Genomic DNA, 15,328 nt, shown 5'->3' on the forward strand with positions numbered 1-15,328 from the left:
GGAAAACCATAAAAACCCTGTCTCACAGCTATATCCCCTAGGTTGTTTTATATAAAGCTTTAAGCATCTTACCTTTTCAGATCAAGCTAATGTGGCTTTCACTTCTCTTGGGTATTTAATTGGAGGGGGGGAAAAAAAGTAGGAGTGCTTTTAAGGATTCATTAGTACATGAAAACTACACACAACTGAAATGCTCAGAGTCCAGGAGTAATCAGTTCTTTGTGTAGTTTGACATATCTGGCCTCCTGGGCAATGTGGTGTTATGGAGAACTGCCAACATAGAGAAAATATTGAAAATATTGGCTGTGTGATTCAAAAAACATAGAAGAGAACATAGTACTAGAGCACACAGGAAGCCTTTTTTTTTGAGTGCAAGCTGATTGTTCTGATAAATCAGAATGGGCTTTTGGCAAAGAGCATCAATAAGATGATTTTTTGAAATGCAATTTACTTTGCAGTGATACACTTGTAAAAAGATGTGTCTGATCACTTAAGCTTTTCAGAGAATGAATGCATCAGGTCTTCATGCATTCCCCTTTCTAAATGTAAGGTAAAAAATTAAGAACATTTGTTTAAGTACTCTGTCAGAGCCTAGGTTTCAGATTCTAAATGCTACAAAACCTGTTGTGTGGCTTTTGAATGTTTGCTTTTCTATGACTCTCACCTCAGTCTCCCTCACAAAGACTTTTAATCTCTAATGCTGGTTTTCACTGCATCTCTGTCTGTTGTTTCTGTTGACTTTTCTGTGAGAAGATCTGCAAGCTATGGGTGCTCAATGCCCTGAAAATAGCACTTAAAGTCTATTTGTGTTTAACTTGGGAATTTAAATAAACACAGCAAACTGTAGTCACAATTCAACACATTGCTTATCTCATTGTGGCAAGCAAATCTTAATTTTAGTGGTGGTTGTAGTTCATTATTGAAGTTGTGGTATTCCTAGAATATTTTATTGCCTAATTAGAAACCCAGTGCATAATTTACCAACTGTTACTTGTTAAACAAAACAATATGCCCTATGTTATGAGGAAAAGATAGAGCAGTGTGATCTCAAAAAACATTCATTGCTGTCATTTCCTATATGTTCCATTTATGTGGCAAATTTTTTTTCTTTATCAAAGATGTTTCTGCTTATGACAGAGTGGAGGTTTTTCTAGTGATTAAAAACAACAGAAGAAATACAGAGATGTAATGACTTGATTACTTTTCCTTATTACTGATACCAAAGTAAAATTGAGCTATGAAGAAAATTAGAGACTAATAGCCATTTAAGTTTTTTCTTTGAAAGGTTGGTATGTCTGTAGAATATGTTTTCTTTCCAATTCCCTTTGCTCTCTGTTGGCTTCAGTGTGTTTGAAAGAAATACCTGTCTTATGTGGGCTCTCAGAAGCTGTTGTTCTGCTAGTAGTGTGTTTGTGTACATTATATTGCTTTTTACAGTTTACAGAGGAAAAAGATCTAGTATTTCTGCATAATTGTAGGTGTCCCTCTATAATTTGTTATGGTTTTGACTAAAAGAATTAGTTTATAAATTTTGGAGATAATGTCAAAGAGTATCTTTCTCTGGAGGTGTCATAAAAAATACACTGCTTTGGTAGCCACAGCTTTTGGTGGTTGTTGGTTAGAAGAGTTGCTTAAATACTTGTTTTAAAGTGTAACTTATTGTACCGTTCTGGAAGGAGTTTTTCACTGCAGAAATGAAGTAATTGCTAACTTTGTGATTTACTCTTTCTGCCAATTGAAAGTATTCATTTGTGTTTCAGAACCCGTCTTGAGGAACTAAGAATGTTTTTGGAGAATGAGACCTGGGAACTTTGTCCTGTTAAATCAAGCTTTAGTATTTTGCAGCTTCACGTACGTTCTATGCATAAAATATACAAATGTATTAATATTTAATAACTAAAAGTCACAGTGTTCTAAGAAGTAGTAATATCCATGAACTACTGTACAAATGTTTTTAATTGCTTCTAAAAGCTCTTCAGTTTTACTTTATGATATTAGAAACTTAGGAGTCAAATGGTTTTGAAACAGTAGTGTTTCTGTTTCAGGCAGGCAGAGATTTTTATGGAAGATTCTAGAGTTGGTGTAAGCATAATGTTAGCCTCAATGTAATATTAGTTTCAATGTATTGTTAATATGTCTATTTTTTTATTTTTATAATTTCTAAATTAATTTATAAATTATTTATCTGACAGTAAGATGCTAAAACATGAGTGCCTGAAAGTAGTTGCATGAGCACTCACTAGCTTGTACCAACTTGGCATCTGTTTCTGGAAACATAGGTCATACAGCCTCATTTGGACAGGATAAAAAATGTTCTTCTGTGTTGAAGTCCAACTGAAAGCAAGTAATCACTGTACTTACCTTCTAATCATCTGAAGTAATTTTTTGTATTTTTAGCATGTGGTGGATGAAATTAACTTGTTTTGACAAATAAAACATGGTGCCTGTGATTAAAGCTATAACTGAAGTTCAGAAATGTTTTAGCACAGCAATGTTAAGCAAGATCATTTTGCAACCTCTGTGGAGTTAACTGTAGAAGTGAGCAATAGGCTACAGGGTCACTGAAAGTATGGAGGGAAAGGGAGGGAAGACCCTCAGCAGCATCCAGCAGCAAAGGAAATAATATTTTTAATAAAGAAATGGGATTATAAATCTGTACATACTGCTTAAGGGACTGGAGCAGCAGAAGATGTCAGAAAGTTACTGATTTGTTTAAACAAACTGAAATCTAACATTGCAGTCCTTTTAGCTGCATGTGTTTTAACCTTTGAACCTTTAGTTAAATGAAAATGTACATTTTACTGTTATGAATATCAATAGCTAGAGTTTAGTAGATAAAAATGGTATGTCATCAGAGATAAGTTGTGTTTTCTTAGGGAAAAAAAATTTAAAAAAATCATGCCTTTTGGATCCTGCTTGGTCCATATCCTCGCAAAAGTTTGTGTACTCACCTAGTGCTCAGAAACTCTGCTGTGGGTTTGAGAAGTAAAAAATCTTGACAACTTTTAAAAAATAAAATATCAGCAAGAAAATTTCAGCTTTAGTAAATTACTAGGTAACTTGTGTAAAGAAAACTGCATTTTTGGATATGGATATGGATAGAATTTAAGTCTCCTTATTTCTGTGAAATAAAAAACACAATTTCTTTTCACCTAGTTTTAGACAGTAAATCCTTTCAGAATACAGATATATTGCATGTTGCAGTAGAAAACTTCTGAAAGTACAAAGACAAGCAGCATAAAGTTGTCACTTTTGAGGTTAACTTGCGCCAGCGTGAAAAGCATGCTTAAATAAGCAGCAAACTTTGGCTAAAAGTTAATTGTCCACAAGTTTGTTGTTATCCTTTGTTTTTATGGAACTGGAGTCGTAATAATATTGAAAATGCCTGATGAGAACATGATTTATTTCTGTTGGTTAGGAATTTAAGTTCCTGGAGCAGTCGCGTTCCCCGTCGGTGTCGCCGAGCAAGCAGCCAGCCTCTGCGGCGTCATCGGCCGTCACGCTGTTCCAGCAGTACTGCGCCGCCGGAAACCCCTTCGAAATCCAGGCTGACAGCAAGGATGATGAGACAGAGGATGTGCTAGCTTCCAATGGGGTATGGAGTGTTCCAGAAAAGAAAAAGCTAATAGTGCTTTCAGTAAATGATGGTATATTTTGTGAGGCAATGATGGTAAAGCGCCTTTGTACAAGAATCTGTTGCCTGCAGTACTGTGCTGTTTTGCTTTTAAAAATGCCAGAAAGTCAGGCATCCTGTTTAAAGTTCAGTTTGTTTTGCACTGAATCAGTACTTTTTTCCACTGAAGTCAAGCATTCCTGAAGGCTAGCAAGACATTTTCCACCTAAATTAGTATTTTTCCAGAGGTTTAAGTTAGCTTTCTTTGTGGAGGTGTTTTTATCATTTTAGGACTTGCTTTCTGGCTTCATAGGAAGGAATCATTGTGGCTTGCTCCTTTTGTTGTATTTGTTCGCTCAAATATGATTTGCTGTGATTTTCTGATGTTTGTTACATCACTTTTAGTTGTAATTGAAGTGCTCAGGACACTTTCTTTATTGTGAGTTCTTCTATAAAACTGAACAATAACTGTGTGGGGTTTTTTTAGAAGTCTGTCAAAAATCAGTGATCAAATGTGTTTCAATGTAAAACTTTGTACCATTTTCTTAAATGCTACACTATCATGTTTTTGTTTAGTCTTTTGTTATTGTTTATTCCTTTGAGGACTGATGTTTTCTTGGGCTTACCTTGTGCTGCTGAGGCTGGATAACATCTTAGGAACAAAAAAGAATAATTGCTTAGTGATTTCAAACTCCTCTGATACCTTGCAGATTGCTGCTAGTGAAGGAGAGCCTGCATTGTTCCCATCTTTTTTGTTTAGTGACTTGTAAGCAGCATACTTAGACTTGTAGAAAGGGTTTGTAGAATTGTCTTCATTTCTTGGCTATGGATAGTCTGAGGTGATTTTATTTCTCTCTGCACATTTGTATGAGACATGAAAACTCTGAATACAAGTTAGGACAGACCTCCTTTGGTCTCTCCATTTCTAACATTTTAACCTTCAGAATCTGTTTCTCCTTGCTCAAAATAAAATTTAGAAGACATTGTCTTACTCTGTGCTAAGGTTTTGCAAGCATTAAATCATTTGATGAAAAACATGGTAGCAAATGCTGGTGAATATGTTGGAGACACTGTTTTGTTGGCTTTTGCCAGTGTGAAGTGCCACACTGCTGCCTTCTGTCAGTAAGACAGAATCACTGAATTGTTATTGTTCGAAGGGACCTCTGGCACAGAGACTGCAGGCTCATGAGAGAAGTAGTGGTCCTGCAGGTCTTACTGGCACTCTGAAACCTGCATGAGTTACAAAACACAAGTGTGAAACAGACAGAAATTTGTCTGTCTGAGTGGAGGCACAGAGCAAGTTAATTAACTTGTGTACAGGATATCTCCCAGGGCTGGAATTGGAACGAAGGTATTTTATGTCTGAGGTGGCTGTACTCTACAGATAACTGTCCTACTTTCCCTTTTGACATTTTTAGTCTCCTCTCTGCATTTCTGTCCCAGAAGCAGGATAACTGAGATACTTGTTAATAGATCCTTTGGGATGGATTAGAGTGAAACAACACTGAATGATTGGTGTTTATACATACATATAAATGGCAGGTTTATTGTAGAACAGTTTGGTTTCAGTGGAAATGAGGTATGTAGCCATTTAATCCAGCATGTTGTTAGCTACAGTAATAGAACAATATAAAAGTATCAAGATATAACTTAATGAAATATAGAAAGAAAAAAGAAGTAAAGGGTAAGAGTAGATAGTGGAAAGATAACACAGCTCTTGGATCTAACTGGGACTTGGTTTTTACAATTTCAGTGTCCACTGGTCAAACTGATGGACACAATCTTGATCTGTTGGGGCTGAGGGAAACCACCAAACATGAAAGTTCACTGGGTTAATAGACATTCATGTTCAGGGGAGAGCAGCCAAGGTACCTCCACTGCAGGGATGTTTTTGGCTGCTGTAACACTGTGGATTGTGTGCAGTCCTCTGGTGGAAGGCTGCAGAAATGAGTCTGGGGGCATTTTGGGGGTCTTTGATGGTTTGTGGCCCCTTCTAAATAACTTGACTGCTGTTTGACCTGGCTAAGTTGAGCCAATTATGCATTATCATAAGAAGGAGTGAATACCTTAAGGCTTATGTGATACCTCCTCATGGGAAGGACATTGTCATGATAAAAAGCATTATCCTGTCTTACAGTATCTGTTTATTACTGACCTTTTTCCCTTATCTGTGTCAAAAAATGGCTTGTTGCTAAACACAGGCTGGTTTTTCATGGTCATCCTCTGGTGGTGGGTGTGCACCTCCTCTGTCTTATGGAGATCAGAGGTTTTGCCAGCACAGCTGGCTGTGCAAACCTGGCCTCAGCAGAGCACCTGCTGCTCTTACAAATTGCCATTTGCTTGAGCCATTAACCTTTAATGTTTCACAGCTGTCTGTTCCAAAGTGCTGACACAGAAAGAACTCCTGTTTAATATGTAAAAGGTACACCTATTTTGTTATTCTTTACATAGAAAGATAAACAACCTGCTTAAATAATGCAGGATAAAATTTTTACTAAGGTTTTGTGTCTCAGTGACCAGTTACCTGACCAGTTTAGGTGGAGGCACATTTTAGCACTGAAAATTGGAGTTATTTCAGATGGAGGTTGCAAAATTTTGCTTCCAGAGAATATAGGCATGTTGCCAAATATAGAAAGAAGTAGCACAATAAGGACATAAACATTTAATTTACTTGCCAGTTTATCTGTAGGGTGGGAAGACCTGTCAGGATTTCTTTGGAGAATTTTAGAGTCTTTAAGTGCTTAGATGTTGCAAAATGGGGCCCCTGGACCCAATTAGCTCAGCTCTGTATCTTGAGCTTTGGTGAGATGCTTTATGTCACTTTTCTGTAGCTTCTTAAAATGTGTCTGTTGTGATACAGTTAACTTCCAGTATTGTAACACTCTTCAACTTTGATGAATCTCACAGCTTCCTGGAGGTTGATTTGAGTGGATTGCCTTAACACTTCACCTCATTACTGCTACAAGATACCTGAATTCATTTTAGCACTTCAAAACTTTACTGTAGACTGTGTATATTCAAAATACATTTATAAGGTCTATTCAGATTGAGGTCACTGTTTAATAGTTGCATACTTTAAAATACAAATGCATTTATTTCATTTAAAAAAGCTGTTTGAGATCATTAATAGCATTAGATTGAGGGGACTTAATAAAAATATTTTTCCATGTTAAAAAAATACATCTCAAAATCCTTCTTATTCTATGATGTTAAGACAGTTAATTAATGTCAACTGACAGATTCTTACATGAATATGAACTGTAGTTAAAATTTGTGCTCAGTTTATCGTTTTAATGTCCCTGGATTTTAATTGAATCAGCTCATCATTTATTATATGTTAATGCATAATAAGTGGTGGTAATTCTATGTGCTACTGTTCCAGTCAAGTTAGATAAACTGTGGTTCTTTTTGTGCTTAGTCAAGGCTGAACTCAGCTCATTTTGAAATAAACTGAGCTGTTTTCTTCACAACTTTGTCTAAAATGTTCAGGATGCAGATATTTTGCCTGGGAATTCTATTGCTCTGGACATTTCTTTCGAGTGTCTCATACCACATTCTCTTTTTTCCACCTGAGCTGTTTTCGTGTTGAATTTGTTTGTACTGTGGGGCTCTTGCTTTTGTACATAGTGCTTTCATAGCGCTAGTCTTGAAAACTCTCAGCAACTTGGGACCAGGGCATGCGTGACTGAAAAAATACATGTCCTAGTATGTTTTGGCTGCCATTTCTTAAGGATCCTGGAACCAGAGTGGGTTACCTGTGTATTCACTGTGTGGATAAAGTGGCTTCAAAGCAGTGTATGGGTTAAGGAAAAGTGTCTCTCTTCAAGTGCAGGTGCATTCTGCATGGCTGCAAGTTATTTTTTTGGTATTGAGTTATTTTCTTAATTAAATGTGTACAGTATAAAGAAGTATTTTTGTGAAGCAATAGTTTAGTTCTTCTTGCAATAATAATTAACTATTATGCAGTGCCAGGGTTTTTTCTTCTTTTTTTACTGCCATTGTATGGATGAATTTTGAGGATTTATTACTGTTTTTTTCAGATTATAAGAAAATAATAAAAGCTCAAATATGTCGGTACTTTATAAACCAACTAGAAAGGAACACAAATTATTGGCAGCTGAAGTAGCATGATGGAGGTATTTACCTAATCACCATGATATAATTTGCATGCTGCATTTTTAAAGAGCATTGTCAGCAGCCTTTCAGCAGCAAAGTTATTTGTATCCCAATCGAGGTAAAAGCCAAAAAGTGACCAAAGTGCAACATTAAATGAATGATAATGTTTTAAGAAAAAGAATGGTCATGAATTTCTTTTCTCTTTTTTTTTTTTTTGCCAGTATGAATCAGATGAACAAGAAAAAAGTGCATATCAAGAGTATGATAGTGACAGTGATGTTCCTGAAGAGTTGAAAAGAGATTATGTGGATGAGCAGACAGGAGATGCCCCAATTAAAAGGTAAGTTGGCTGTGTGGGTCCTTGGTCTAATTCACATGGTTTTCATCTCAGTATTCTAATTAGTTCAGTTTCTGTAATCTACAACAGTGGAATAATAATCAAATAAACATTATGGTGCCTGCACAGTTAGAAGGCTGAGCACTTAGATCTCCAGAGCAGGGAGGAACATTAAACCACTCATCATTATTGCAGAGAAAACCTGAAGAAAGGAACATTTTGAAAGCAGATGAAGGATCTCTGAAGCAGGTAGTGGAAAACTGGTTAATAAGGACTATATGTTAACTAAAGGTCCTTCTATAGCAGCTCTTGTGCATATATGTAATTTCTGTTGTGTCAAAAGTGGTTGTTTGCAGACAAATGCTTTGAGATTTGGGCTTCTGCAGAACAATAAACTTCTACTGGTTAAAGAAAAAAAAAAGATTATTCCATAGCTTGAAGACAGTGCTTTTCAATTTTAAGTTCTCTTTTTCTTTAATATACCATATATGTATATAAATAAATATACATATTCTATTTTGATGTATATAAAAAGTATTTTATTTATATATATTCATATTTAAAAAGCCAACTTTTTATCCTCTAAAAGGATTTGAAAACAAGTTTCTGTCTAGGACAATGTACAACTTAGATGTACATTGGGACTCTGTGAAGCAGGCTAACATTTTTTTGTGTAGGGTTTGCAGGACAAACAGAATGCCATCACTTGGATCAAAGCAGAGTAGCAGAATAGATACAAGATAACCCTTTAGGATAAAATATTGTTAGCATGATTCTTTCTATAAGGTTTACAATGTAAACTCCCTCCTTTCAAAGGAGTGATGGACATATAGTCAAAAATCATTTCATTGGAACAAGCAAGAGGTGCTGTTCATAGGTTTGTGCTGTGAAATTCAAAGTTTTGGAAGAATATAATTTTGAAGTATGGCAACTGGCAGAGGGTTTCTCTTAAAGAAAATGAAAATGTGTCTTGTTGGATAAATATCGAGTCCAACTTCGACTAAAATTTGTGAAAAAGTTAATGACTTTTTAGTTTCACCTTCCTCAAAATTGCTTCTATTTCTAGGTAGTAACTTTCAGCTGTAGCTGACAAATCTGCCTGTTTTGTTGTGACTTGTGTTGTTTTTATTCTCTTTGTGAATTATGAATTTGATTCAGAGCGAGAGACTAAAATGACTGTTTGGGCAAGACAGAGGCCTGCAGAACTCCAGCATTAGAATAAAAGTCAAAAATTCCTTCTGTAGCACAATTCTGTGTAAATTAGATCAGGCTTCTTTCTTAAAGCTTAGAATCCTAACCCTGTTGTGCTTTGGCATAAGTAAAATTCTGCGCTGGAAGACTTACTGTCCTGTGAAAGAAGGGGGAAGGAATAATGCATTTTCCACTAAATTTCATTTGTATGTCTTTGAATGTTTTCACATTTGCTCTATTTTGTTTTCTTTTTTTTAAAGTGTTTCTCGAGAAACTCTGAGGAGCAGAAAGAGATCAGATTATAACCTCAATAAAGTGAATGCACCTATTCTAACCAACACTACGCTGAATGTAATAAGGCTTGTTGGTATGTAGAATAATTGTTGGTTTTTTGTGAATGTTTTTGATTTTTGTACAAACATATGGATTATAGCAAATATGTTAAATGATATTTAAGGCCCTGAAAAATATACTTAGTTGGGCTCTATTTCTGCTCTTTGAAAATGTTAATTAAATAGAAATAAAGCACTAAACAAATTCCTTAATTAAACAGACAAATTTGCTTATATCTTGTGCGTTTTTTTTACCTGGAAAATTAATCTACATGCATATATTGGTTTTAACCTATAGTGCTATTTTATTTGTCTGAAATATTGAACGTGTTAGAAGAGTAGATATAGGAAGCAAGATTTATTTTAAGGTAAAATAGTTGCAAAAGTAAGAACTTCATGACTAGTTTTTTTTTTTCCATTTCATTATTCAAATTCTCACACTCAGAATAACTGTTTTTACTGCATAGTAATGAACTAGAAGAAAAGAGCTCTCATACATCCTAGTAATCTCTGGGGAGTTAAGGGAATCTGTATCCCTGCAGGTCATCAAGATGTGACTGGACAGGCTGCTGAGCAGCCTTGTGGCTTTAGGCCTGCTCTGAGCAGGAGGTTGCACTGGGCCATTTCTTGAGGGCTTTTCTTGCCAAACTTTTCTATGAAAACACTTGCCTCCAATTCTAGGTGTGATGGGATTGATTTTTCGTGATCATGCCTTCTGTGTGATGATCTAGATAATTGTACAATAGCAATTTTCTGCTACTGACTTCTGTTTTATTTATAGAGAAGGGAAAGTAACTGTCTAAATATATCTGAGTAGGCAGGAGAGAGAGGAATTCTGTATGTGTTGCATTAATGAGGTTTGCCTCCAAAGTTTGAAAATGATTGTTGCACTTCAGAGTAAGTGCTTTTCAAAAAGGTTACTCTGATACCTGGTTATAGCACCTTTTGCTCTCTTTGAAGGCAGCATGAAAGTCAGGAATTAATTTTCTAAATCTTCTTTGCAGATTTGCTAAAACCGTTTTTCCCTTGAGAATTTAACATATAAACCTGAAATGAGAGTTCATTCTGTTGTGACTTTTCTGTGATTGTTCTGTGACTGAGGTTGGAGAGATTTGTTTGCTCTTTCTGCTATAGGGTTTTGCTCTGAGAAAATTGAGGATTGAGTGTAGAAACCACTCATAGCACTCTCATGCAAACATCAGCCTCTGTCCCTGCCATGAAACACTGTACCAGTAGGTGAAGCACTAGTTCTGGTTTTCTGATTTTACATAAGGAAAACTATTTGTAGATTATATTGATAACCCCAAAATTAACCATTATTTTAAAAGCTCATATATATGCTTTTTTCTCCTTCTGGAATTATTATTAATTTTCAAATTTTCTGCTGTTTGAGGTGTTTTATGTTGTTTTGGTAATAAGTATTTGTGATATTTGGTATCATAGTGATGTTATTTAAAACATTGACTTGGAAAGGACTTCCTGCAGGGGGAAGATGTCATTTAGTACTGCCTGTAAATATGCTTGTTTTGAGCTCCAGCTTAAAAATACTTCTATTCCCAGCACTCATTTTAATAGGAATTCTATTTCAGAAGCCTTTTTCAGCCTAAAGGATTAAAAAAAAAATTCTCCTATTTTCTGCTGACTTGATCTTATGACAAAAGAAATCTTGAAGTTTAACAGATAATTTTGTTTTTCAATGCATACTGTTCTGCTGTTTTTACAGGAAGCGATCCTATTCCTTCTCAGTCTGATTTGCTAAACAATGTGCCAAGATTTCTAGTGTCCCCTGTATTTATCCACCAGAAATTTACATTTTCTGCTCTTGTTATAATCTTGCCAAAATCATGCAATACTTTGGTTGAGATCTTCCTGAATTTTCCAATTCTTTTATCATTGCATCATGGTCCTAAGTTCCTTCTGTTTTGCACCTCTTTTGATTTCTTACAGCTTCCTTGTACTGGCAGTGTGCAATGACCTTGTACAGCCAGCAGATTCTTCATTTTCCCAGTTTTTTCCAAGAGATAAGCTGCTAGTTTATAGTAGAAAGATGCATGTTTTTTTAATTAATTGTGCCCTAAATGCATGCATTTACAATTTGTGCTGCTGAATTTCATCCAATTCTTATTATAACAGTCATCAAGTACTTCTGTACATTATGTCAGTCCTTTTTCTGTTTTGATGGTGCCTCTTTATTTTTTTCTATTATCACTCTCATTTTTTTGTACCAGAGTAATTCATGAAAATGTTAATGAGATGGCTGATAGCTGGGAACTCCACCAGTAGCTTTTTTAGTTACTTCCCTTTCCCACACATTCTAGCTTCATTTATTTACTGTGCAATGTTGTTATATTAATACTTTTACCAAATCCCAGATAGATGATATATAGTGTCCTTTGTGTGGAAAATCAGGTACTTTAGTCTGGTTCACTTCTTTTAGATCCACGATTGATCTTAGTTTTGCCTCCATATTTCTCTTTCGGTCATTTCCATAATTTCTTCAAAACAATCAGAAACTCTACATCCTTAAAGTTAAAACAGTGGGTCAGTAGTTAATTTGGATTACTTTTTTCCTTCTTTTATGTTTTCCTTTGCTGTTTTTCAGTCATAGTGATGAAGATGCAGATTTAAGTTGCCCAATCAAGTAACAGAAATAATTGTCTTACTTTTAAGGAAAGTATTAGTGCCCATTGTGTCATACTGAATGAGTATGACAGTGTTTGTTGTAACCATTTTGAAGTATTTCTATGTGCTGTATGCTTTGTATGGAGGGTAAATGAATAATTTAAAAAGTAGTTTTATATTTATAAACTACATAAATGAGTTGCTAATGTATGATTGAAGTGGACGTGGCTACAATTTTGTTTGAATTTCAAATTAACAGTTCATTTTCCAGATTTCTCTCACATTAATTAACTAAGGTAATTAGTTCTCTTTCTAGTATGAAGTAGCCATTAGACTAATTTATAAGGTTAATATTTCCTATCAAGCCATTGCATGTTGACTTAAAATGTAAAGGAAGAGTAAACCTGTGTTAAATTTATATGGAATAGTTTAACTAAGCACTATATATCAGCAAGAATAATTAATGATTATGTCATTATATGTATTGATTCAGTGATCTCTTAATTAATGTCATTCTGACCTAAGAAATAGTTTAGTGCATATTTCTTATATTGATGGGTTTTAGTGCTTTTTTTGGCCTTATTTTTGCTTGTGTGAAGAATGGGGTTTGAGGACAAATTCTTAGATTTTGTTTCCTTTAAACCCCATTATCTTACAAGAACATAATAATAGTGATGACAAACCTCAAAGCAGAAGTTGTTAGCTGAAGTGAGTGATTGGTAACATAACAGAACCTCTTGTGACTTAACCTTAAATCACACAGTCTTTAACAGACTTTGCACTTCTTCCTTCAGAGCAGTGTTTTAGCTCTTAATGTGTGTCTTCCTTCCACCATTCCATTTTCCCAGTACCTGGGTCAGGGATTCCCAAGGTCTTGTCAGTGGAATCTGATGCACAGAAGGCATTTGGTATATCAGCCTTCCTGTGTCCCCTCACCAGGGTTCCTTCTCCATTTAGTAGCAGGCCTTTTGTTATTGATGTATTTGAATAAGTCCTTCTTGACCATATTTAATTCCAGGTAGGCCTTAGCTTTTTCTGTCTTTATGTCTGCTCACTCCAACAACATCTCTATATTCATTCCAAGTGGCCTGTCCCTGCTTCTACCTCCTGTATATGTTTTGCTTTAGTGAGTTTTGACAGATGTTCCTTGTTCATGTATGCTGGTCTTTTGCCCCCTTTGCCCAGTTTCTTGCTCATCAGGGTGCACCATTCTTGAGCCTGGAGGAAGTGGTGCTTGAATATTGACCATCTCTCTTGGACCCTTTTTTCCTGCAGAGCCCATCCCCATGGGATTCTTCCAAGAACATCCCCAGAGATGCTGAAGTTAGCTCTTGAGAAGCCCAGGGTTGCAATTTGGCTTGCTGCCTTGCTTCCTTCATGCAGGATACTGAACTCCACAATCTCATAGTCACTGTAGCCAAGGCTGTCCCCAACCTTCATACTTCTAATAAGGCCTTCCTTGCTCATTTGTATAAGGTTGAGCAACACACCATTCCTCATTGGTATCTTCCACCATCTCTGTCAGGAAGTTGTTGTCAATGCTTTACTGTTTGTGCTTTGCTGTTTTCTTCTTGTAGCACATGTCAGGATGACTGAAGTTCCCTATGAGAACCAGGGCCTGTGACCATGAGGATGCTTCTACTTCTCTGTTAAAAGACTTTATCTACTTCCTTCTCCTCATCAGGTGGCCTGTAGCAGACACCCCTGACAGTGTCACCCTTGCTAGTCTGCTCTGTTATCCTAACACTTGAACTTTGGACTGACTCATCATCCACCCCAAGACAGAGCTCAGTACATTCCAGGTGTTGTCTCACATACAGCACCACTCCACCATTGTGCTTTCCAGGTCTGCCTTTCCTAAGCAGCATGTAGCCCTTCATGACGATATTCCAGTCACACAAGCTATCCCAACATAGCTCCATAGCTGCAATGGGATCAAAGCCCTGTGACAGCCTACACATCTCTAATTCCTCCTGTTTGTTCCTACTGTGTGCATTGGTGTACAGGCACTTCATAGAGGTATTTCAGTATGTCAATATCCCAGTGGGAGTGCAAGGGAATGTCCCATAGTCCTGTTTTGTGTCTTTGGCTGCTTGTACCTGCTGGAGGTATCCCACTTAAACCTTATTTTTCTGCATGCATGGTCACTGTAACTTTCCCCTTACTCCATCTTTCCTTGTTTAAACCTCACTTTACCAGGTTGGCCTGGTAAAGATTTATTGGCAAGAATTTGTGTGTGCTAATTTGTGAGGTGCATCAGTTTTGTATAGATTAGTCTGATAAAGAGTGCTCTCTACTTGCTATCCTTAAGAACAGAAGGAGTTCTGCAAACAATACTTCAAAAGAAACCTGGCAAATGTTAGCAGTTTAAGCTATCTAGAGCCTCTAGAAATTCAAGCTGCTTTCAATTGCTGAATCTTTAAGTGTTTTTTTCAAGTATTTCTGGAAATTTATATTTTGATACGGCTTTGTACTGTGTTTATGCTGTTTGGAAGTATTCTTATATATCCCTTTTTAACCCAAAACAATAATTTCAGCCCAAGTACAGGTAACAATGTGTATACACTAAAAACTGGTGTCCTGTTAGAGAGAGCAACGAGGAGGAAATGTTCTTGGAACACTTGTGTCAAGATGCTGAGTGATGTAGTAATAGAGAAATGTTCTTGGCACTGGAAGATTTTTATAGGTACAGTACTTAGGCAGTACTTGCATAGCCCTTTGGAAAAGCATGAGACACTGCCCAAGAGATTACCTTCAGTATTGATGCCAGCTGCACAGATACTTGGAAGTCTTAACTGTCCAGATTGTGACTCATCACTCATATTGGATTGCAGGCAACTTGAAAAATATGTTTATCACAGAGTAAGTGGTGAAAGTCAGTCTGTCCAATACAGAATATTCAGATAGTATGGATGAATAGTGATGCTTTAATTAGGGTACCAGTACCATCCTTTCACAAACATCCAAAAATTTCCACATTGGACTGTGCATTGGATATTCCCTTTTAGAAGACAAAAAGAATTTTTAAGTCCACTTTCCAGTTTGTTCATAATAGTATGGGTCAAAATATTAATAATTAAGTAGTATAGAGTTAACAAAAGGGCTAAAGTGACAATT

At 36.1% G+C, this 15,328-nt stretch overlaps 1 protein-coding gene across 1 annotated transcript in view; it reads left to right on the top strand.

The window, feature by feature from the left end:
• VPS50 (VPS50 subunit of EARP/GARPII complex) overlaps window positions 1-15,328 on the top strand; it is an 81,433-nt gene that overhangs the window by 40,010 nt on the left and 26,095 nt on the right. The window contains exons 17-20 of the mRNA XM_064704306.1: window positions 1,761-1,851; window positions 3,419-3,595; window positions 7,951-8,069; window positions 9,518-9,624. Of these exons, the coding sequence (XP_064560376.1) occupies window positions 1,761-1,851; window positions 3,419-3,595; window positions 7,951-8,069; window positions 9,518-9,624 (494 nt within the window). The remainder of the gene's footprint in view (window positions 1-1,760; window positions 1,852-3,418; window positions 3,596-7,950; window positions 8,070-9,517; window positions 9,625-15,328) is intronic.

Source organism: Zonotrichia leucophrys, chromosome 2 (genome assembly GCF_028769735.1).
Source record: "Zonotrichia leucophrys gambelii isolate GWCS_2022_RI chromosome 2, RI_Zleu_2.0, whole genome shotgun sequence".
Classification (NCBI taxonomy): domain Eukaryota; kingdom Metazoa; phylum Chordata; class Aves; order Passeriformes; family Passerellidae; genus Zonotrichia; species Zonotrichia leucophrys.